This window comes from Narcine bancroftii, chromosome 5, assembly GCF_036971445.1.
Source record: "Narcine bancroftii isolate sNarBan1 chromosome 5, sNarBan1.hap1, whole genome shotgun sequence".
NCBI lineage: Eukaryota > Metazoa > Chordata > Chondrichthyes > Torpediniformes > Narcinidae > Narcine > Narcine bancroftii.
The window spans coordinates 74,365,131-74,388,937 of NC_091473.1; the positions used below are offsets into that span (position 1 = coordinate 74,365,131).

Below are 23,807 nucleotides of genomic sequence, written 5' to 3' on the forward strand. Positions count from 1 at the left end.
AAAGGATGAACATTCCAAAGGCAGCCAGAAGGATCCGGAACAAACCAGTTGTTCCTCTCTCTGCAAGCAACACAAGACAACTTTGAATTTTGTTCTCTCTCTCTCTCTCTCTCTCTCTCTCTCTCTCTCTCTCTCTCAGATCTTTTGGCTTCAGTTTACCAAACAAACTGAATTTTGTTTATGATCTTTGCTTCAATTGAGATCGAAGTTTTGTGAGTCTTGTGTGTTTTCTGTTTGCTTGCTGTCTAAGTTTTGGAAATATAACTTAGACTTTAATTACATATGTTATATTTAGGCTGGGGATTTTAACATAGAGATTTGCATAATAACCAGTGGGCATTGTTATAAAAGGGGGGATTTTGAATTAAAGTTTGAAGGTGAATTTTTTGTTAATAAAGTAATTGTTCATCTGTGATATGCCTTCTTTGAGGTTGCTGGTTTGATCTTGTAACAGATGTGAGTGAATGAACTCTCCATTTGAGAACGGCATGGAGAAAATGAAGCTGTTTGATTTGTGTACATCAGCACAACAGCAAGACTTGAGTGGAAGCTTCACTATTTTTATTGCTTTACTAGACCTGGAACAATTTGTTCTCTATCACTGATGGGCAGTAAAACTGTGTACAGAACAGAAAATGTAGTTGCATTCACAGATCTGGCCAACAAATTCACCAGTGGTCCATTTACTTCTTCAGAGTCAACAACAACAATAAAGAGGGGGCTTTAGCTAAAACATGAGCAATTAAAAGAGTGAATGCATTGAGTTCTCAAATATACCTTCACCCAGCTCCACACAAACAGTGACAATGTTGATTGCACTGCAGGATTCAGGTACATCTTCAACAATACTAGCTGAATAATTATCATTGAAAACAAAAAGGCATTTAATATAATGTTGAGTTTGCCCAAAATCAACCGAGTTTTCAAATTGGCATTTGAAAAGATTTGATAATTTAACTTTAACAATTTAACAAGATATAAAAATATCATTAATTTCACTAGAGCATATAATATTTTGTAGATGGCACCAATGGATGACTTTTTTTTAAATGAAAATGGCATGTGCAGATAATTGCCAAGGAAAGGGCCATAAAAATGTTTTATGCATTTAAAAAATGTCTCCTATTAATGGGCAAATATTAATTTATTGCCCACCCCAGTCTTCTTTGGTCTGAGTTTCCTTCTCGACCATTTCAACATTTAACTTTAATCTATCTTGCTGTGGAACAGGAGTCACATTCAAATCAGACAGTTTCCTGAATATTTTTCTTAATCCAGGTTGATTCGACTGAAAGCAATGTAATCTCATGATAACCACAACAAATATTAGTTTTTTTTTAATTTCAGATTTAAATGAATTGACTTAAATTCCCAAAATGCAATTTTGGATCTGAAAGCAAGAAAATAGGAACAAAAGTAGACCATCTTAGGAAGCGAATGTTGGGGAGGGCCTTGATAAAATAGTTACAAAGGAAGTAGTGATGGAGAAACTAATGGGACTAAAGCCAGACAAATCACCTGGTCCTGATGATATGCATCCAATGGTTCTGAAGGAAATGGCAGAAGTTATAGTTGATGCATTGGTGGTCATATACCAAAATTCCTTGGATTCTGGGCAGGTCCCGGCAGACTGGAAGACAGCAAATGTCACGCTACTTTTTAAGAAGGGATGTAGGCAGAAGACTGGAAATTATCGGCCAATTAGCTTGACGTCTGTAGTTGGAAAAATGCTTGAAGCCGTCATTAAAGATGAAATAGTGAAACTTTTGGAACGTAAGGGTTCAATCAGGCAGACGCAGCATGGCTTTAGAAAGGGAAGATCTTGTTTGACAAACTTGTTAGGATTCTTTGAGGATATAATGGGTGCGGTGGATAGAAGGGAACAGGTTGATGTCGTATATTTGGATTTCCAGAAAGCATTTGATAAGGTGCCGCACAAGAGACTTCTCAGTAAGTTACAGGAAAGTGGAGTCTGGGGAAGTATATTGGCCTGGATTGAAAATTGGTTGTCTGACAGGAGGCAGAGAGTCGGGATAAATGTGAGTTTTTCAGGTTGGCAGAAAGTGGTAAGTGGGGTGCCACAGGGGTCAGTGTTAGGCCCACAACTGTTCATCATTTACATTGATGACTTGGAGGAGGGGACAAAATGTGGTGTAGCCAAGTTTGTGGATGACACCAAATTGAGTGGAAGAGCAAATTGTAATGAGGATGTGGAGAGTCTGCAGAGGGATATAGCTAAGCTGGATGAGTGGGCAAGGTCTGGCAGATGGAGTACAATGTTAGTAAATGTGAGGTTATCCACTTTGGCAAAAAAAATAAAAGAGCTGAATATTATTTAAAGGGTGAAAAACTACAACATGCTGTTGTGCAGAGGGACTTGGGAGTGCTTGTGCATGAATCGCAAAAAGTTAGGTGGCAGGTGCAGCAGGTTATTAAGAAGGCAAATGGAATGTTGGCCTTCATCGCTAGAGGAATTGAATTCAGGAGTAGGGAGGTAATGTTTCAACTGTATAAGGTACTGGTGAGACCGCACCTGGAGTACTCTGTCCAGTTCTGGTCTCCATATTTGAGGAAGGATATACTGGCTTTGGAGACGGTCCAGAGGAGGTTTACTCGGTTGATCCCTGGGATGAAGGGGTTGACTTATGATGAAAGATTAAATCATCTAGGATTGTATTCGCTCGAGTTCAGAAGAATGAGAGGAGATCTTATAGAAACATATAGGATTATGAAGGGTATGGATAGGATAGATGTAGGAAGGTTTTTTGACCTGGCCGGGGAAACTAAAACCAGAGGACACAGTCTCAAGATTCGGGGGAGTAGATTTAGGACAGAGATGAGGAAAAATAGTTTTTCCCAGAGAGTAGTGAATGTTTAGAATTCTCTAACCAGGGAAGTGGTTGAGGCTGCCTCATTAAACATATTTAAAATTTGGTTAGATAAATTTTTACATGATAGAGGAATTAGGGGATATGGGGAGAAGGCAAGTAGGTGGAGTTAGGTCATAAATTAGATCAGCCATGATCGTATTGAATGGCGGAGCAGGCTCGATGGGCCATTTTTGGCCTACTCCTGTTCCTACTTCCTATGTTCCTATGTTCCTATCTGGCCTTTCAAGACTGCCCACCATTCAATATGCGAATGCCCGATCTTCCACAAGCCTCAACTCTTCCTGTGTGCTGGATTCCCAAAGCCTTTTATGCCCCAATAATTCAAATAGCTCTATCCTTTCACTTTAAATACTTCCAACGATATGGCCAGAACTCCCTTGGGTAACGAATTCCAGAGATTCAATATCTTCTATGAGATATTCAATGTACTTCAGTCTTATATTACTCGACCTGATCATGATGCTATTGCCTTGAAATTGCCCCAGGAAACAGAAACATGAGGCATGCTTAGCCCATTGCTCTACTCATTATACACCTATGACTGTGTGGCCAGGCACAATTCCAATGCGATCTATAAATGAGAATGTATACAGGAGGGAGATAGAGCAGCTGGTTGAATGGTGTCACGCCAACAACCTTTCCTGCTGCCATCAGATTCCTGAATGCTCAATGAACTAAAGACACTGCCTTATTTTTTGTGCACTTAAAAAAAAATTATTGTTGTAAGGTGGTTTATATAAATGTTTCCACTAAGATACTGCTGCAAAGCACAGAATTTTATGATTTGTTCATGAGAATAAATTTTGATTCTGACATTAACACACCTTCAGATTTTCTTCTAAATTCCAAATGATATGCTCCCAAACATGTTTAGCCTCTCATGATAGGAAAATCTTCTCGCAGGATTTAGCCTGGTGACTCTCCTTTAGTCCTTCACACGTGAGGTGACCAAAATTGTATGTTTTAAATTCCAACCCATTTTTACTAAAGATCAAGATCCACCTTCCTGCTAATTTATGGTGATTCATGCACATGAACACCTGAATCCCTCTGAACTCTTGCTTCTAAACCATTAATATAGATTATTGCATTATTAATCCAGTAATGTTGCTGTAATGCTACCACATCACCTGCATTGTACCACCAGAGTTTTTTTTTCATTCTAATGCAACCCATGCACAAAAACAAACAGGTACAGATTTTGAAACCACAATTTCTTCCTCTGCATTATTTGTCTATCCACAAGCCAGTAGGATTTCCACAGGGAGAAAAAAAGCTAGCCCTTCTCTTATGCCTTGAAACTACTGATAATAGAAGATTGCCTGCAAGTTTTCTTAGATGAGGAATGGGACTGCCCTGAGGAAGGGATAGGAAGACCAATTGCAAAATAATTCCTTTCTTAAAAACTCTATAAAGTTATATCCTTTACTTCTCAGTGCTATTCAAGGACAAGCTTGGCAGTTTTCAAAATACAAAAAAAATTAAAAGATAAAGCATGGTTGTCAGCATCAATAGGAATTCATTTGAAAATACTGACTGTTTACACAGTGATTTGATCACTGTACTGACAGACTGCAACATTATAACACACAAATGTAAGATGCTTAATGTACATCAAGTGCACTAGGTTAATAAATCCTTTTGTGCATTGCATTGCACTAAATGTTTCCATTTTCCTAAAAAACAATTTTGGGAAGTAAATCCTTAAGTCCTGCTCTAATCATTTGCAGGACCAAGCCCTTTATGAATGGGGCCATGTGATGCACTTCAATCAGGTCTGAAGATCATGAAATTAAAAATACACACACACACACACACACACACACACACACACACACACACACACACACACACACACACACACACACACACACACACACACACACACTTTTGAGTGAGAAAAGTGGACCAGTTCACTGATAAACAAAGCTTTTAAACTAAGTTGTGAGCAAGAAAACTCTGGGGAAATAAAAACACTATGAACCTTTACTGACACCTATTTTTACAATATCTTATTTCTAAACTTTCATCCTCATTTTCACATCATCTCATCCCCTCCATTCATGTAACCACATATTCAACAAACAAGAACATCTCCGTGCTCCTCCATCTCTGGCCTCTTGCAGATTCCCAATTTTTAATCACTCTAACAATGTAGCCAAACTTCCATCCAACCAGGTTGCAAGACTTCTTAGACTTTTCCTCTTTTGATATGTTTCATATCCTGATCACATTGATTAATACGTCACTTTATATCAAAATCACCATACATTTAGAAAACACATTGTTCAAATTTCAAAATGTCCCAAAATAATTTATGGTAATATTACCAAACAAAATGTAGCTCTGTGCAATATAAAGTGATACGATTTAAGAAAGACTAAGATGTAGAAAAGAGTCTGAAGAGGAGGTCTTGGCATTTGAAGGTAATGGAGCAATTAAACTTGTGACAATCAAGTGGCCAGAACAGAACCAAAGCCAATATCTCAGGAGGCAGGGAGGATTGACACCGTGGGAAAATAAAAACAAAAGACAAAAATCAAAATTCAAGGCACTGTTGAACCAAGAACTGACCATAGATAATGATTGACAAGAGATTGGGCTTATTTTCAGTCATAATCTTAAGTACGAAGTGTGCTTTTTATGGTCCCAAATTTACAGAGCAGATGCAGGACGGGCTAACCAGGAATGTGGTGGAATCATCTTTACATATAATTTGGATGTGGATGGTCGTGCACAGCAGTGCCCAAGATAAGGCAGGTTGTAATCTTCGAAAAATTTTAAAAAAACGTGAAGACATGGATCCAAAGCTCATCTGAGAATCACATATAACACCAATGATGTAAACTGTTTGATTGGGCTTTCGAACTTGTGAAATGGAAAACAATCAACAGCAAGGTAACAGCTTGTGGCAGTAATTGAAGACAATGCTTGTGATCATTTCATGATTCAGATGGATGGCTGACAATTTAGAGTCATATAGGTGTCAGTGTAGATAGTGGTGGTGCTGGGAAGAAGCAGGGCAACATCAGCCAATGTGTGGAAACAGATTTTCTTCATTTCATGAGAAACCGATTGAATAAGAAACAAGAGAAGTGGTCATGGAAAGCAATGGTGAAAGAGCAGGAAGAGAAGCCACGACTTATGCTTCTGCCACAGATATGGCTACCAAAGAGTGGAAGCAGGACAAATGGACAACAATGGAAGCCAGCGGGTATATCAAAAACAAGACGGCACTCACCAGAACAGATTCGAAAGTAAAAGAAAGAACTCTAAAAAAAAATGTAAATGTCTTTTTTTTACATACAGTGAATGGTTGTTAAGTGACAGAAATGGCTGCAGAATCAGGTATAATCATTGTTTAAGAGACATTTAGCGCTTAAATAGACATGCCTTATTTGAGAGGTCACAGAACAGTTTTGTTCTTTGAGAAGGAATGGGAATTTGCAAGGAAGAAGGAGAAACAAGTGTTTTGCTTAGACAAGGAGCAATAATAGTCAATTTGAAGAAAGGCATAAGGGGAGGGAAAAGAACCTCACACAAGGGCCAGAATAGAAAATTCAGCAGCCAGAATGACAAGACTCAATGGAGAATAACATGGGACTCAAGAAGGAGAGGATAAAGAAGAAAGTTCAGAAAGGAGAGCTTTCAGGGCTATGACAGGGGTGGTCTTAACTTACTCCACACCACATTCACCCAACACTCCTTTCCTAGCAGACCAACATTGCTCTTGTGAAGCAATACCTTCCTTTCAAATCAATCAAATTTTGACGTCATGAGCTCAGGGAAGAGAAGAAAGCAACAGAAGCAGTGATTGGCCTATTAATGTTGCATAATGATGAGGCTTTATAAGACTTTGGTCAGAGCACACCTGGAGTTTTGTGAGTAGTTCTGGGCTCCTTATTTAAGGAATGATGTGTTGGCATGAGAGAGGGCCCAGATAAGGTTCACTAAAATGATCCCTGGAATGAAAGTTTTACTATATGAGGTACATTTAATGGCTCTGGGTCTGTATTTGCTGGCATTTAGAAGAGTGAGGTGGAATCTTATTGAAACCTATTGAATATTAAGGGATTAGATAGAGTGAACATGGAGAGATTGTTTCCGATGGTGGGAGAATCAGGCACCAGAGGGCATTGCCTCAGAGGATAAAATGTTCCTGTAGAACACAGATGAGGAGGTGTTTCTTTATGCAGAGGGTGGTGAATCTATAGAATTTGTTAAAGCTGACAGCTATGGAGGCCAACTCATTGGATTTTTTAAAAAGACATAGATAGATAAGTTCTTGTTCAGGAAGTGGATCAAGGGTTATTTGGAGAAGGTAGGATAAAGGGCTTAAAAAGGATAATAGAGTGACATAATGGGACAAATGGCTTAATTCTGCTGCTATGCCTTATGGTAACATTAAAAAAATACTATTTCCATAATATTTTCAAGTTCATTAAATACTCTTCTTTGGCTTGGCTTCACGGATGAAGATTTATGGAGGGGGTAAAAGTCCACGTCAGCTGCAGGCTCGTTTGTGGCTGACAAGTCCGATGCGGGACAGGCAGACACGGTTGCAGCAGTTGCAGGGGAAAATTGGTTGGTTGGGGTTGGGTGTTGGGTTTTTCCTCCTTTGCCTTTTGTCAGTGAGGTGGGCTCTGCGGTCTTCTTCAAAGGAGGTTGCTGCCCGCCAAACTGTGAGGCGCCAAGATGCACGGTTTGAGGCGATATCAGCTCACTGGCGGTGGTCAATGTGGCAGGCACCAAGAGATTTCTATAGGCAGTCCTTTTACCTTTTCTTTGGTGCACCTCTGTCACGGTGGCCAGTGGAGAGCTCGCCATATAACACGATCTTGGGAAGGCGATGGTCCTCCATTCTGGAGACGTGACCCACCCAGCGCAGCTGGATCTTCAGCAGCGTGGACTCGATGCTGTCGACCTCTGCCATCTCGAGTACTTCAACGTTAGGGATGAAAGCGCTCCAATGGATGTTGAGGATGGAGCGGAGACAACGCTGGTGGAAGCGTTCTAGGTGCCGTAGGTGATGCCGGTAGAGGACCCATGATTCGGAGCCGAACAGGAGTGTGGGTATGACAACGGCTCTGTATACGCTTATCTTTGTGAGGTTTTTCAGTTGGTTGTTTTTCCAGACTCTTTTGTGTAGTCTTCCAAAGGCGCTATTTGCCTTGGCGAGTCTGTTGTCTATCTCATTGTCGATCCTTGCATCTGATGAAATGGTGCAGCCGAGATAGGTAAACTGGTTGACCGTTTTGAGTTTTGTGTGCCCGATGGAGATGTGGGGGGGCTGGTAGTCATGGTGGGGAGCTGGCTGATGGAGGACCTCAGTTTTCTTCAGGCTGACTTCCAGGCCAAACATTTTGGCAGTTTCCGCAAAGCAGGACGTCAAGCGCTGAAGAGCTGGCTCTGAATGGGCAACTAAAGCGGCATCGTCTGCAAAGAGTAGTTCACGGACAAGTTTCTCTTGTGTCTTGGTGTGAGCTTGCAGGCGCCTCAGATTGAAGAGACTGCCATCCGTGCGGTACCGGATGTAAACAGCGTCTTCATTGTTGGGGTCTTTCATGGCTTGGTTCAGCATCATGCTGAAGAAGATTGAAAAGAGGGTTGGTGCGAGAACACAGCCTTGCTTCATGCCATTGTTAATGGAGAAGGGTTCAGAGAGCTCATTGCTGTATCTGACCCGACCTTGTTGGTTTTCGTGCAGTTGGATAATCATGTTGAGGAACTTTGGGGGACATCCGATGCGCTCTAGTATTTGCCAAAGCCCTTTCCTGCTCACGGTGTCGAAGGCTTTGGTGAGGTCAACAAAGGTGATGTAGAGTCCTTTCTTTTGTTCTCTGCACTTTTCTTGGAGCTGTCTGAGGGCAAAGACCATGTCAGTAGTTCCTCTGTTTGCGCGAAAGCCGCACTGTGATTCTGGGAGAATATTCTCGGCGACACTAGGTATTATTCTATTTAGTAGAATCCTAGCGAAGATTTTGCCTGCAATGGAGAGCAGCATGATTCCCCTGTAGTTTGAGCAGTCTGATTTCTCGCCTTTGTTTTTGTTCAGGGTGATGATGGTGGCATCACGAAGGTCCTGAGGCAGTTTTCTTGGTCCCAACAAAGCTTGAAAAACTCAGGCAGTTTGGCATGCAGAGTTTTGCCGCCAGCCTTCCAGACCTCTGGGGGGATTCCATCCATACCTGCTGCTTTGCCACTTTTCAGTTGTTCGATTGCCTTATATGTCTCATCCTGGGTGAGGACCTCATCCAACTCTAGCCTTAGGGGCTGTTGAGGGAGCTGGAGCAGGGCGGAATCTTGGACTGAGCGGTTGGCACTGAAAAGAGATTGGAAGTGTTCTGACCATCGGTTGAGGATGGAGATCTTGTCGCTGAGGAGGATTTTGCCGTCTGAGCTGCGCAGCGGGCTTTGGACTTGGGGTGAGGGGCCGTACGCAGCCTTTAGAGCCTCGTAGTCGCCAATGTCCGCGCTGAGCTGGGTTTGTTTGGCGAGGCTAGTCCACCACTCATTTTGGATCTCCCGGAGTTTGCGCTGAAGATGGCTGCATGCGCGACGAAAGGCTTGTTTCTTCTCTGGACAGGACGGCTTTGTAAGTGAGCCTGGTGGGCAGCTCGCTTCTTTGCCAGCAGCTCCTGGATTTCCTGGCTGTTTTCGTCAAACCAGTCCTTGTTTTTCCTGGAGGAGAAGCCCAGTACCTCTTCAGTGGATTGCAATATGGTAGTCTTCAACTGATCCCAGAGGGTTTCAGGGGACGGGTCCATGAGGCGGGTTGCATCGTCGAGCTTTGCTTTGAGGTTTGCCTGGAAGTTTCCTCTCACTTCGTATGACTGCAGGTTTCCAACATTGAACCTCTTTCTCGGGGCTTTACTGTTCCTGGGCTTTGGCTTGAAGTGAAGGTTGAGCTTGCAGCGAACCAGCCGGTGGTCAGTGTGGCATTCCGCGCTGGGCATGACCCTGGTGTGGAACACATCTCGTTTGTCACTTTCTCGCACCAGGATGTTGTCCAGGAGGTGCCAGTGTTTGGATCGGGGATGCATCCAGGTAGTCTTAAGGCTGTCCCTCTGCTGAAAAAGGGTGTTTGTAATGACAAGCCGCTGTTCTGCGCAGAGCTCCAACAGGAGGCGCCCATTGTCGTTGCACTTGCCGACGCCATGCTTGCCCAGGATTCCTGGCCAGGTTTCTGAGTCTTTGCCGACGCGAGCGTTGAAGTCGCCAAGGATGACAACTTTGTCGGCTGTAGGGGTGCGTTGGATGAGGTTGCGCAGGTCAGTGTAGAACTTGTCCTTTTCTGCTGGTTCCGCCTGGAGGGTTGGAGCATAGACACTGATGAGGGTGATGCAATGCTTGTTTTGATGGGGGAGTCACATGGACATGATTCGGTCCGAGTGGCCTGTCGGAAGGTTTTCGAGTTTGGAGGCAATGAAGTTCTTGACCATGAAGCCTACACCAGATAGGCGTCGTTCATCCGAAGGCTTGCCAGACCAGTAGAGTGTGTAGCCCGCGCCGCGTTCTTGGAGGCTGCCTACATCTGCCAGGCGGACTTCACTGAGAGCGGCTATGTCGATGTCAAGTCTGAGGAGTTCATGTGCAATGAGGGCAGACTGATGTTCAGGTCGGTGGCTGTCAGCCTTGTCTAGCATGGTTCTGATGTTCCAGCATGCTAGCTTGAGTTTGTGAGCATCTTTTGAGGGGGAGGACGTGGAGGGGGAGGACGTGGAGGGGGAGGACGTGGAGGGGGAGGATGTGGAGGGGGAGGACGTGGACCTGTCCTCGGGCCTGCGCAAAGGAGCTTTTAGGTGGAGTGCAGTGCGCGCAGTACAATCTTACATAATCAAAGCAAGTATGATTGGGATGTAATTCTCAACTATGTTTTGACATGATGGATAATGCAGCTTAGCACATGGCTGAAGACATGGTGTAGAAGAGAAAGGGCTTCAAGTTTCTAGATCATTGGGTTCCCTTCCAGGGAAAGTGGAACCAGTTTAGACGGGATGATTTGCATCTGAATTGGAGGGGGACAAATATCCTTGCGGGCAGGCTTCCTACTGCTGATTTGGGTGGGTTTAAACTAGGTTTGCAGAAGGAGGGAACCAGCGTGCCAGAACAGATGAAGGAGTGGAGGAGGGAGAAGATTATGTTAAAATTGCATCACCATTAAAAGTCAATGGGTTGACATGGTGAAAATATTTTCAGGTGCTTCTATTTCAATGCAAAGAGTATTGTCAGAAAGGCATTTGGATGGATTGGCACGTGGAATTACGATATTGTGGTCATCAATGAAACTTGGTTGCAGGAGGGGCAGGACTGGCAGCTCAATGGGGTTCCGCTGTTTCAGATGTGATAGAGGGGAGGGATGAAAAGGGCGAGGAGTGGCATTGCTAGTCAAGAAAAATATCACAGCTGTGCTTTGACATGACAGCTCAAAGGGCTTCTCTGTAGAGGCCTTATGGGTAAAGCTGAGGAACTCAAAAGGTGTGACCACACTGTTGGATTGTATTATAGACTGCCCAATAGTCAGAGAGAATTGGAGGAGCAAATCAGTAAAGAGATAGCAGAATGATGTAAGAAACAAAAGATTTTAACTTTCCACATATTGGCTGGGACTCTCTTACTATAAAAGGTCAGGATAGCTTGAAGTTTGCTAAACGTGCTCAAGAAAATTTTCTAAATCAATATATTCAGGTATCAATGAGAGAAGATGCACTACTTGATCTCCTATTAGGGAACCAGATAGGTCAGATGACAGAAGTATGAGTAGGTGAACATTTTGGGCCCAGTGACCATAATGTCATTAATTTCAAGTTAATTATGGATAATGATAGGTCTGGTCCTTGAGATGAATTTCTAAATTGGAGAAAGCCCAATATTGTGGAAATGAGAAAGGATCTAGCAAGAGTGGACTAGAATAAGCTGTTTTCTGGCAAGGATGTGAAAGGCCTTCAAAGGCAAAATTTTGAGAATGCAGAGTTTGGATGTTCCTGTCAGGATTAAAGGCAGAGTTAACAGGTATAAGGAACCTTGATTATCAAGGGATATTAGTGATCTGGTTAAGAAGTAGAGAGAGGTATATAACAGGTGTAGGGAACAAGGAGAAATGAGGTACTAGAAGAGTATAGAAAATGTAATAAAATAGTTAAGAATGAAATCAGGAAGACAAAAAGGTATCAGATTGCTTTGGGCAGATAATGTGAAGGTAAACCCAAAGGATTGCTACAAGTATATTAAGAATAAATGGATAGTAAGGGACAAAATTGGTCTCCTAGAAGATTAGAGAGGTCATCTATGTGTGGCACCTAACAAGATGGGGAGATCTTAAACAGTTTTTGCATCAGTATTTACTCAGGAAACTGGCATAGTGTGTAAGGGAGGAAGGGAAACAAGGAGTAGTGGCAGGGAACATATGGAGTCAAAGAGAAGGAGGAGGTGCTTGCTGCCTTACCGTGAATAAAGGTAGATAAATCCCATGAGTCTGACATGACATTCTGGCAGACCTTGAGGGAGACTAGTATAGAAATTGCAGAGGCCCTGGCAGAAATATTTAAAATGTTCTTAGTCATGGGTGAGGTGCCGGAGGATTGGAGGGGAGCTCATGTTGTTCCATTGTTTAAAAAATACTCCAAAAATAAATCAGGAAATTACAGGCCAGTGAGCCTGACATTAGTAGTAGGTAAATTATTGGAGGGAGTTCTGAGAGATTGGGTATACAAGTATTTGGACAGCCAATGGCTCATTAAGGATAGTCAGCATGGCTTTGTGCATGGTAGGCCATGTTTAACAAATCCTATAGAGTTGTTTTGAGGAGGTTACAAAGAATGTAGATGAAGGAAAGGCTGTGAATGCTGTCTACATGAACTTCAGTAAGGCCTCTGACAAGGTCCCACATGGGAGTTTAGTTCAAATGATTCAGACATTAGGTATCCATGAAGAGGTTGTAAACTGGATTCGAAATTGGCTAAATGGGAGAAGACAGAGAGTGGTAGTGGAGTATTGCCTCTCATACTGGAGGCCTGTGATTAGTAGTGTGCCTTAGGGATCGGTGTTGGGAGCACTGTTGTTGGTTGTCTATATCAATGATCTGGAATGATAATAGATTAGCATGTTTTTTGATGACACTACAATTGGAGGTGTTGTGGACAGCAAGGAAGGCTTTCAAAGCTTGCAGAAGAATCTGGACCAGCTGGAAAAATGTGTCAGTGAATGGCAGATGGAATTTAATGCAGAAAAGTGTGAGGTGTTGCATTATGGAAGGACAAACCAAGGTAGGGCATAAACAGTAAATGGTTGGGCACTGAGGACTGCAGAGGAACAAAGAGATCTGTGAATACAGATACATAATTCCCTGAAAGTGGTGTCACAGGTGAATAGGGTTGTAAAGAGAGCATTTAGCATCTTGGCCTTCATAAATCAAAGTATTGAGTACAGGAATTGGGATGTTATGGTGAGGTTGATTGATGAGGCCAAATTTGGAGAATTTTATGCATTTCTGGTCAACTAACTACAGGAAGGATATCAGTAAGATTGAAAGAGTGCAGAGAAGATTTATTAGGATGTTGCCAGTCTTCAGGAGTTGAGTTACAGGTACAGGTTAGGACTTCATTCCTTGGAGCGTAGAAGAATGAGGGGAGATTTGATGGAGGTTTACAAAGTTATGAGGTGTATAGACAGAGTAAATGTGAGTAGATTCTTTCCAGTTAGATTAGAATAGATGAATACAAGAGGACATGGCTTTTGGGTGAAAGGATAAAGGTTTAGGCGGAACATCTTCACTCAGAGAGAGGTGGGAGTGTGGAACGAGCTGCCGTCTGATGTGGTAAATGTGAGCTCAATCTTAATTTTTAAAAATAAATGGATGGGAGAGTTCTGGAGGATTATGGGAGGGGTGCAGGACAATGGGACTAGTGGAATAATGTTTCAGCATAGAATAGAAGGGCAGAAAAGCCTGTTTTCTGTTCTGTCATGTTCTTTGGTTCTATAGATTTATTTGAGTAAGATTGTTTGCACTCAGCAGAAATTAGATGATACCATTACAACATACATGATGCCAAGAGAAATGACTGAAAAGCTGTTTCACATAACAGGAGAGTCTGGAGAATAGGGTCTTAAAATGATGAGTATACTGAATAAAGAATAATGGATGATGTGGTTTAAGCAAGAAAAATAATGAAGTAGAATGATAGGCATGATCTTTCTAAATGACACAAGTTTAAGGAATCTTACATATTCTTGAGTGATTAATCTAATCGAGTTAAAAATTACTGAAATTTGACAAGTCAGGAATAGAATACTTACGGGTTGTCCAGAAGCAGTATAATAGGACTTAATTCTTTCTTTGGTCTGTAGTAAGCTCTAAGAGGAACAATAAAGTTGTACAATCCATTCCCAGCAGTTTCTGCAGAAACAATGATAAGCTTGTTCCTGAAACCATAGGCTTTTGCATCCTCATTGCAATTATGCTGGCACCCCTGGAAGGATATTTTAAAAAATTCAATTACTTGTATCTTTAAAGAAGAAAGAAAAAACATTGTTTTCCAAGTTGAATAAAGTTAGTCTGCCATCATTAATAAAACCCTTGATTCTGCTGTGAAGGAAAATCTCTTTTTCTTAATGCCTGAAGGGAGATAGAAAATTTCTACATTGCCTGTGGGCTTGTAAGGAATGATAATTCAAACTATGATGTATCATAAAATCTAGGAAACCATCATCGTTAGAATTATGAAACTCCAGTAAATAAATAAATAATGTGGTGGTATGAACAAATGCTAAACAAATGCTGCACCCACTGTGAAACTTATATTTTTTATCTCCACCTGTTCCACTCTACATGAGAAAACTCAAGTTGCTCAGAAATTTTAACACTTGTTCAAAAATGTAGAATATTGCATAAAATTAGCTTAATTTATGACAGTATCTGCAAGATTTTCTGCTACTTTCCAATGTTACTCTTAAGAAAATTACCAGCATTATGAAAAAAAATTAAGTTATGCTTTATTTTCCCAGTCCATGTCAAGATATTAGATAAAACATGGCAATATCAGTTGAGAAGGTACAGTATATTTAACATTAGAAAATAAATGTCAAGACTCTTAAGAGCAAATAGGCATATAAAAATTTTACAAAGCTTTCAAAATGCCTGAGGGAGTGAGAAACAAAGGACAGTTTCAATTTGCTGCTGAATTATTAACAAAGATGGCTAAATGTGGGAATTGCAGTTATTTGTACATTTATTTCAAACAAGCAGCTATGTATGACATTGCCACTGCCTGATTTGAACACATTTCTCAGATAAAACACTCCTGACACCTGACTGCATTGTAGCAAGTTCTCAAATAGAATTGTAAAAAGCAATGTCAGATTTCATACCTTATCTAATCTCAGGCAGCAGAATGTAACTTTCTCCCGCAGTAGGTGGCACAAGGTTGGAGAACTTCCAATATAGGGTGAGTTTGGAGGGTAGCCTTTAATATACCTGAAACAAATGAGTCAGTCACTTTAAATTGGAAATCTTAAAACATTTCTCAAATTTTTTTAAATTCTGGAAATATATTTAATGGATATGCATGCAAAACATTAATAAATAAACAACAGCTCTTTTGTTGAATCAAATAAATAAAGCTATCATATGTGCAGGATAGTCCAATACATTAAACACATTTGAAAATGTTTTGTACTCTCTGCAGTGCTTGTGCAATGACTGGCATTAGACCCATGATTAGTTTAGTTGGGTGGAATTTCTCTTGAATAAAATTCACTTTTTAAAAAAATGAGATTTTATCAATGGAAACCATAAAAGACAATCACACTTCAAGAGGAGGTTGGCATTGGGATGCACAAATGCTAAACCATGCATTATGGGTCAAAGCTGCACAAAAAAACCACAAGGATATGTGGTGTTGCAGCTGTGATATGGAAATGTAGAGGAGAAAAATAAAGATCTTGCAGGTGCCTGAATGGTGTATAACCTTCATTGAAGTAGGATAAAGGGCATCACTGGACAAACATAGGTCACTTTGTGAGGGGGAATGGAAAGACCCAATAATTATTTGCTTTACCTTCAGGCAGAAGGCTCAGATACCACTGGCAGTATTTCAGGAAATAGGAAAAATTTTACAAAAATATACACAATGCAATTTTTAATTCTACACAAAATCAGGATGCGGTTATGTCAAAAGAAATGATACTGGAAATTGGCTAACACATCTCTGGGAAGTTAGGAGGGATTGAAATATATGTCATTCATAGGTTGAGAGCAGTATTCCAGTTAAATTGACAACTAAATTCAACAGCTCTCATTTGTGCTGGTCTGAAGAGTTAAACAGCTACCTTTTGTGCTTCATGATACTCATGTTCAAGCTGTACAAAAGATACTTTGCCACTGAGAGGTAAATAAAGTCAATAGTATCAACTCATTCATGAGAGTGCGTGGTGCTTGTAAAGAATTTTCACTGGCTATCAAAAACTTTCCAATACCAACATAAAAAAATGAAGTATGTTAAAATATTTATGGTTTTTAGTTGTTTTGTTTAAGTGTAATGCTTTGATAGCCAAGGATTTATTTTAGGTTCCTGAAATTGTATAATTAATACCTCTTGCTGTGTTTTGATGGGATAGCTGACATAAAACATAGCAATGTTTGCTTGGGAAACAGATGAGCAAAGTGTATATTTGATTGTAAATTTTGAAAGCTTTGAAATCTAAAATACAATACTAAGGAAAGATGGGTAAAAGATTGTTCTCGTTTGCATTTTAGAATACACAGGTCCAAGTGCTTTAGGTTTTAAAATGAATCAATAAATTAGCTTGGTATTCCAAGAAAAATGTCTTTTTTTTTATTCTGCCAGAAAATAATTACAGAGCATTAGTGAGAGAAAAAAAAACAGGCAATCATGAAAGTTTTGATTAAAGCAATTAAACATGCCAGCTTATTTGCCACAGTAATTCGATGGAATATATTAATGGCTAACATTCAGATGCACAGAGAGGCACCAGTAGCTCTGCAGCACTGCGTTCTGCCCGTTGGCATCTGAGTGATGTGGTGCAAAAATCAGGAATGTGCTTGAGGCCATAAATAAGGGCATAGACCTTCAACTAGTCCTTGAGTGCAGAAATGTTCCTTAAGTTGATCAACAGAAAGACACCAGTTATTTTGTATCTGGCCACAGAATTTTACACCTGCCTTAGTTCCAGTCATTTACATTTATGGGGAAAGAACGTCAATGAGCAAGGCAATTGTGAGGTGAGCAAAGACATAGTGTTGTCACATCATAATGAGGATAGAATATGTCTCTATACACACACACACACACACACACACACACACACACACACACACACACACACACACACACACACACACACACACACACACACACACACACACACACACACACACAGACAGAGTGGAGGAAATGTCTACTGAGTCAGAGTGCACTGAAGTCAGAAACAGGAAGGGAGCAATCACGATATTGAGAGTTGTCTATAAGCCCTGAAATTGCCCACTGGACACTGAGTAGACAGATTTTGGAATGGTGTAGAAATAATAGAGTTGTTGTTATGGAAGACGTCAATTTCCCAAATATTGATTGGCACCTCCTGACTGTGAGGGATAAGATGGGGCAGAATTTGTCAGGTGCATCCAAGAAGGATCCCTGACACAATATAGTATGCAGAATAGTTGACAAGTGGGGAGGTCATATTGGATCTATTACTGGGTAATGAACCTAGTTTGGTGGCAGACCTCTTATTAGGAGAGCATTTCGGTGAAAGTGACTTGACCTTTAGCATGGTCAAGGATAAGAATAGACAAAATGGTAAAGTTTTAATTGAGGAAAGGGTAATTAAGATGGGATTAGACAGGAAATGGGGAGAGTAAATCGCGAAAAGATGTTCTCGAGTAAAGCACAGAGGTAATGTGGAAGATGTTTTGGGACTACTTTCAAGAGGTTCTGGATAGATTTGTCCAATTAATACAGGGAAAATATGGCAAAATAAGGAAACCATGGTTGACAAAAAATGGTGTGACATCTAGTTAAGAGGAAGAAGGAAGCATGCAGAAGGTTTAGGAAACAAAAGACAGGAAGGGCTCATAAAAATTATATTGTAGCCAGGAAGGAACTTAAGGGCTTAGAAGGGGGCACAAGAAGGCCTTAGAAAGTAGGATTAAGTAAAAACCTATGGTATCCATGCATATGTGAAGAATAGAAGGTTGACAAGAGTGAAGGTAGGACCACTTAAGAATAAAGGATGCATGGAGGCAGAGGAGGTAGAGGAGGTCTTAAATGGATCCTTTGCCTTAGTGTTCACTGAGAGAGGGACCTCGGTTAATATAGAGCAAGCATATGTGCTGGAGCATCTTGAGGTCAAGAAGGAAGAAGTGCTGGATCTTCTTTACAACATTAGGATTTATGTCCCTGGATCCATTTGAGATGTACCTCAGGACACTATAGGAAATGACGAAAGAGATTTCTGGGGCTTTGGCAATGATCTTTGCATTCTCTCTGGCCACAGGGGAGGTACTGGGGAATTAGAGAATGGAAATTTAGTCCCAAATTTAGGTAATGGTAAGAATTATAGATAAGTGAGTCTTATAATAATGGTGTAGAAAATATTGGAGAGTATTCTTCAGGACAGGATTTATGAGCATTTGGAGAAGTATAGTGTTGTCAAGGATGGTAAGGATGTCTTTGAGAGGGGTAGGTTGAGCCTCACAAGTCTAATTGAGTGTTTTGAGCAAGTAACAAAATAACTTGATGAAGACAAGACAGGAGATGTGGTATATGGTATATGGATTTTAATAAGTCCTTTAACAAAGTCCTCCACGGTAGACTCACTCAGAATGTCATGAGGCATGGAATCTGTGGAACCTTGGCTGTGTGGATTCAGAATTGGCTTGCATGCAAAAAGCAAAGGGTAGTAATTGATGGAACATATTCTGTCTGGAGGTCAGTGACTAGTGAAGTTCTGCAGGGATCTGTTTTGGGACCTCTGCTCTTTGTGATATTTATAATTGACCTGGATGAAGAATAGAGAGGGCTGGGTCAGTAAGTTTGCAAATAACATGTAGGTTGGTTGTGTTATAGATAGTGTACCAAGTTGTTCTAGGTTACAACAGGATGTAGACTGGGGAGAAAAGTGGCAGATGGTATTCAATCTGGATAACCGTGATGTGATACATTTTGGAAGGTCAAATCTAAAAGCAGATGGCAAGATTAACCATGTTCTTCCATACTTAACAGTGTGAAAGAATAGAGTGACCTTGAGGTCCAAATCCATGGATCTCTCAAGGTTGCCATGTAAATTGATAATGTAGTTAAAAAGGCTTATGGTATGCTGGGCTTCATTATTCGGGGGATTGAGTTCAAAAATTGTGCGGTAATGTTGCAGTCTATAAATCTATGGTTAGATGACACTTGGAATATTGAGTTTAATTCCAGTTGCTTCATTATAGGAAGGATGTGGAAGGAATAGAGATGGTACAGAGGAGATTGACCAGAATGCTGCCTGGGTTGGAGATTGTGCCTTATTCAGCAAGATTAACAGAGCTTTTCTCTTTGGAGTGTAGAAGGATGAGAAGTGACAAAATTGAGGACTACAAGATTATGAGAAGCATAGATAGGGTGGGTAGTCAGAGAGTAATGGGTGCCTTGGATGCATTGCCAGAAATGGTTGTGATGGTTGGCACAACAGAGACATTTAAAAGGCTCTTATACAGATATATGGATGCAAGAAAATGGCAGGTTATAGGTGCAAAGTAGGGAAAGTTTTGTTTGTTGATAAGTCAGCACAACATCATGCACTGATTTTATGTACACACACACACACACACACACACACACACACACACACACACACACACACACACACACACACACACACACACACACACACACACACACACACACACACCTTCTCTCCCCCCCCCCACCCCCAAGATTGTCTGATCTCGGAAGCTAAGCAGGCTCAGGACTGGTTAGTACTTAGAGGGGGCACCGCCTAGAGACACCAGGTTTCTGTAGTCACTTTTATAGAGTGGCCTCACTTCAAGGCCAGCTCCATAGGCAAAGAAAAATGAGTACTTACCTTTTTATAGAGAAGGCTGCTGTTGCATCGATTTTATGAAGATCGATGCCTCGTTGCATCCTCCGGAGCGGATGGAGGCTAGGTGACTGGTGCCGAAACGTTGCCCATCAATGTGACAGCATACATACATGGTGAGCAACAGCTGTATTTGTTACCCATAATCCCCCACACAGCTGCAACTGCTCTGGGAAACACAGAGCTGTTCCAGCTGTGTGAAGGATTATGGGTAACAAAGACAGTCATTGATCATTCTTCTGCCTGGTGCTGCCCCACCGGCACGCCAAGGGACTCTAACCTCCAGTACTTATGTGGTGATACTGCTACAAGATTCTAAGGAATGGACATGCAGAAGCAGAACTGGGTTGTCTGATAGAAAAAGGAGGGGAGCCATGAGACAGGGTCAGCATGGCGGAAGGGCAGCACTGGGCAGAAAAGCTGGAGGAAGGAGCCTCAGGTTTTAGAACAGGTTTTATAAGAGGAATATCTTTTTGGTTTAATGTGGGATGAATGACTGGGTTCTGGGTCATGGGCTGATGGTGTCATGGTGATGTCATCAACCTGCCTCTAGCTAGCCGCTTGCAGCAGAAGCACATTTATGGACCGAGGTGGAGTGCTCCGCTTCACATCTGGACCAGCCTGAGAAGGGATCAGAATCGGTGTCTTGGAGCTGTGCACCAAACATTTATGGGAGATAGGTTCAGCGACGTAATGGTGAAGAATATCCACCTTTACAGTCGATTTTATTTTACTTTACAAAAGGGCCTTGTGAGGGGTGCTGGACAAAATGGTGACTCTCTGTCTGCCTCATGGTAAACACAAGTTAAAGAATTTCATGTATATTACATTCTAACTGTAGTATTACATGACAATAATGGCATCTTTAACTTTAATCTTCTCACACACACACACACACACACACACACACACACACACACACACACACACACACACACACACACACACACACACACACACACACACAGTTAACTGCAATTCCCCTCTCTAATATAATCTGCTGTAATATCTGTGTAATGTCCCATAAACAACCTGAAACAAATGTATTCTTCTAACAATTCTCACTTTCTTTCTTTTACAGTTATTGCAGCAGAGAATAGTGTGATATTAATACAGCTCTTTGCTTACCCACTTTATTACAGTGTGATATCAAACATTGCTATGTACCCTGCTAAAACAAACTTCTCTTACTCTTCATTTCAGAACTGGTTGTCTTCAATTTGTTGTAAATGTGAATTGACGATGCATCAGAAGAAATCAAATTTCTACGATGTAATGAACAATCTCCAGAGTCAATGAGATATGATGACTGGGAAAGAAAAAGGTCGAATAACAATAAAAAACAATGAATAAAATACAAAATTATTAATAAGAAGCAAAGAAAGAATGAATTAAAAATAAATGGAAAGAGAGAAATAAGCTTAATAAAAAAATATATATAATTTAAATGTCTGTGGTGGACAGGATGAATAGCTTTGGAGAAGCTAAAGATATTAGCCCTTACTTTCTGCAGTGAGTATAATTACTGATAAATCTGAAAATGTTGAAACAAACCAGGATTTGCAGTAGAAGTTTTATTTTCATAAGATAGAATGGTGTATGCTCAGCAATTTGGAAATTCATCATGTAATAAGAACTCTCCCACCTCTCACCAGTTGGATGACTGAAATGCGAACAGAAGTATCTTCTTTAAACTCATCATTAATCAAATAACAAAGTATAGGATATTTCTAATTTGTCCTGCTGGAACTAAAGTTAAATAATGGAGGGAGGGGGCGGGGTGTCATTTTGAGAAATGAAGTGGAGGACAAGTGACTCCTGCAGAAACAAGTGCAAAGGAGACCAGTAGCTTGCTCTACAAAATAAATTACTGATCACCCTAACACAATTTAAAGTCACTTGTTTCGCTGGCAATATTTGTGCAGACTGTTGTTTCCTTTGGTTTAGTGTGAAAGAGGAATGGCTCAACAGGCTGCTGAGGACAGTCAAGTTACTGGTAGGGAACTGATACAAGGCCTCCTGAGAGAAGATGCTTTCCTTACCAAAGATCCGCAGCATGGACGGCAATTTATTTGCAGTAACATTGAGTGTATTTGTGATTAAGTTAAAAGCCTTGAACGGTTTAATCCTTCTGCTTGAGAGGATAACATGGAGGTGTGATTGTACAATTTGAAACTAAAAATGCATTGACTCTAAACATAATGAATGCTTCAGTTTCAAACTATTAAACTGTACGGTCCTAAACATGAGCACATTAATAATTATGAGCAACACTGCTCATAAATTATAAATTTATTTGTTGAATATGATGATCCATTCTTTCAAAAGGCTGTGTGCAAAATATTATGCAATCCTATTCACATGGAACCCCGATTAATGTATTTGAAATACTATTTTGTGATATATTTGAAAACAGGTAATGCACTGAAATATTCAGATTTCACATATTCCCAAGCATATCTTTGTTGGTTCAAATGAAAGAGCAACTTACACCTCAGCAACAAATTAGATTTTCTACATTAAAAGGAAAATTTAAAGTTGGCATCTTTTTTGTTGGGTGGGGTCAGCAATGTTTATAGACATTAAAAATAATAATATTGCATCTGATATTACTTTAGCATATCCTCTTCAAAATGCTGAATAAAAATTCATATAATTCATTGGCATATCTTATAAATATATCATTAAATTACAATTTAAAAGGTCTAATTCTAAAATTTTCCCCACATTTTCCAGAACTCAATAAAACCTTACTCAATTGCTGAGGATGCTTCCTCATCAGAAGGATTTGCTTCATCCTCCGACTGGTCACTTAGAAGCTCACAAGCTTGAATAGATGAAACATCTGCTACTTCTAAGACTGGAGCAATACTAGACCTCCTACATTCTTTATCACCATCTGAAGGAAGGGTCAAAGTGGGACCAGATGGAGGTCGACACCTTGTATCTTGGAGGTCTATGGCTACAGTGCCTGAAAGTAATGAACATTATTAAATAACAACTCCAAGAAAATTAATATTGATTAATATTACATACATCGTGTCATACAAAGATTGATTTTATAAAGGTCTTAAAAATGTATCAACAGAATATAGCAATCCCACCAGATTGGCTACACTCCACATAATTGATACATTTTTTTCTGGAACAGGATATCGCTTAATAAGTTCAATGAGGCAACATTTTGAAATCCAGGTTTTCAACACATTTGTCAACATCTCTGTTGGATGTAGCGGCTGATGAGTTGAGCTAATAAATATCGAAGGCAACGTCATCTGGGATTTCAGCAATCAATAAAATAAACAGTGCATCTACAAAACCAATAAGATAAGAATATAACAGAATAAAAAAGAGGAAAGACTGAGGGTAAATTTGCATGGGTAATTCAGTATCAAATGACATACAGTGAAAGAGGTGGGGAGGGGAAGAATTGAGTCTGGGAGAAACAAGACAGAAAAAAGTGGAGGAACGTTAAAATTGGGCATTTTTTTTCGAAGTCTCTCAAAGCAGCTTGTTGGAATGAGACTACATATTTAATATTTTACTGCTAAATTTGACCTGCTGAGTTCCTCCAGCAGATGGTTTTTGTTTTATGCAGAGTTCAGCATTTCATGTGTCTTCAAAAAAAGTGGAACTGCAAACTGCAGAACAGGAGGACAAGTCTCTCACATTCTCATGTCTTCTGCTCCCAAAGAGAGTAAAAATGGGGAAATAATAGCAAGCTGAGCTAATCTAACAAATGAATGACTGGTGCAAAGAAATTCATCTAGCTATGCTGAGGTCCAACACATAAAACACAGCAAAGAACATTCGGCCCAC

General features: G+C 40.5%; 1 protein-coding gene across 5 annotated transcripts in view; it reads right to left on the reverse strand.

Moving 5' to 3' along the window:
- Positions 1 to 23,807, reverse strand: part of kcnt2a (potassium channel, subfamily T, member 2a) — a 1,068,826-nt gene that overhangs the window by 526,202 nt on the left and 518,817 nt on the right. For all 5 annotated transcript variants that reach the window (XM_069937843.1, XM_069937844.1, XM_069937846.1 and 2 more), the window contains 3 exons: positions 22,743 to 22,959; positions 15,258 to 15,363; positions 14,187 to 14,359 (listed from right to left, as the gene is read on the reverse strand). In XM_069937843.1, the coding sequence (XP_069793944.1) occupies positions 14,187 to 14,359; positions 15,258 to 15,363; positions 22,743 to 22,959 (496 nt within the window). The remainder of the gene's footprint in view (positions 1 to 14,186; positions 14,360 to 15,257; positions 15,364 to 22,742; positions 22,960 to 23,807) is intronic.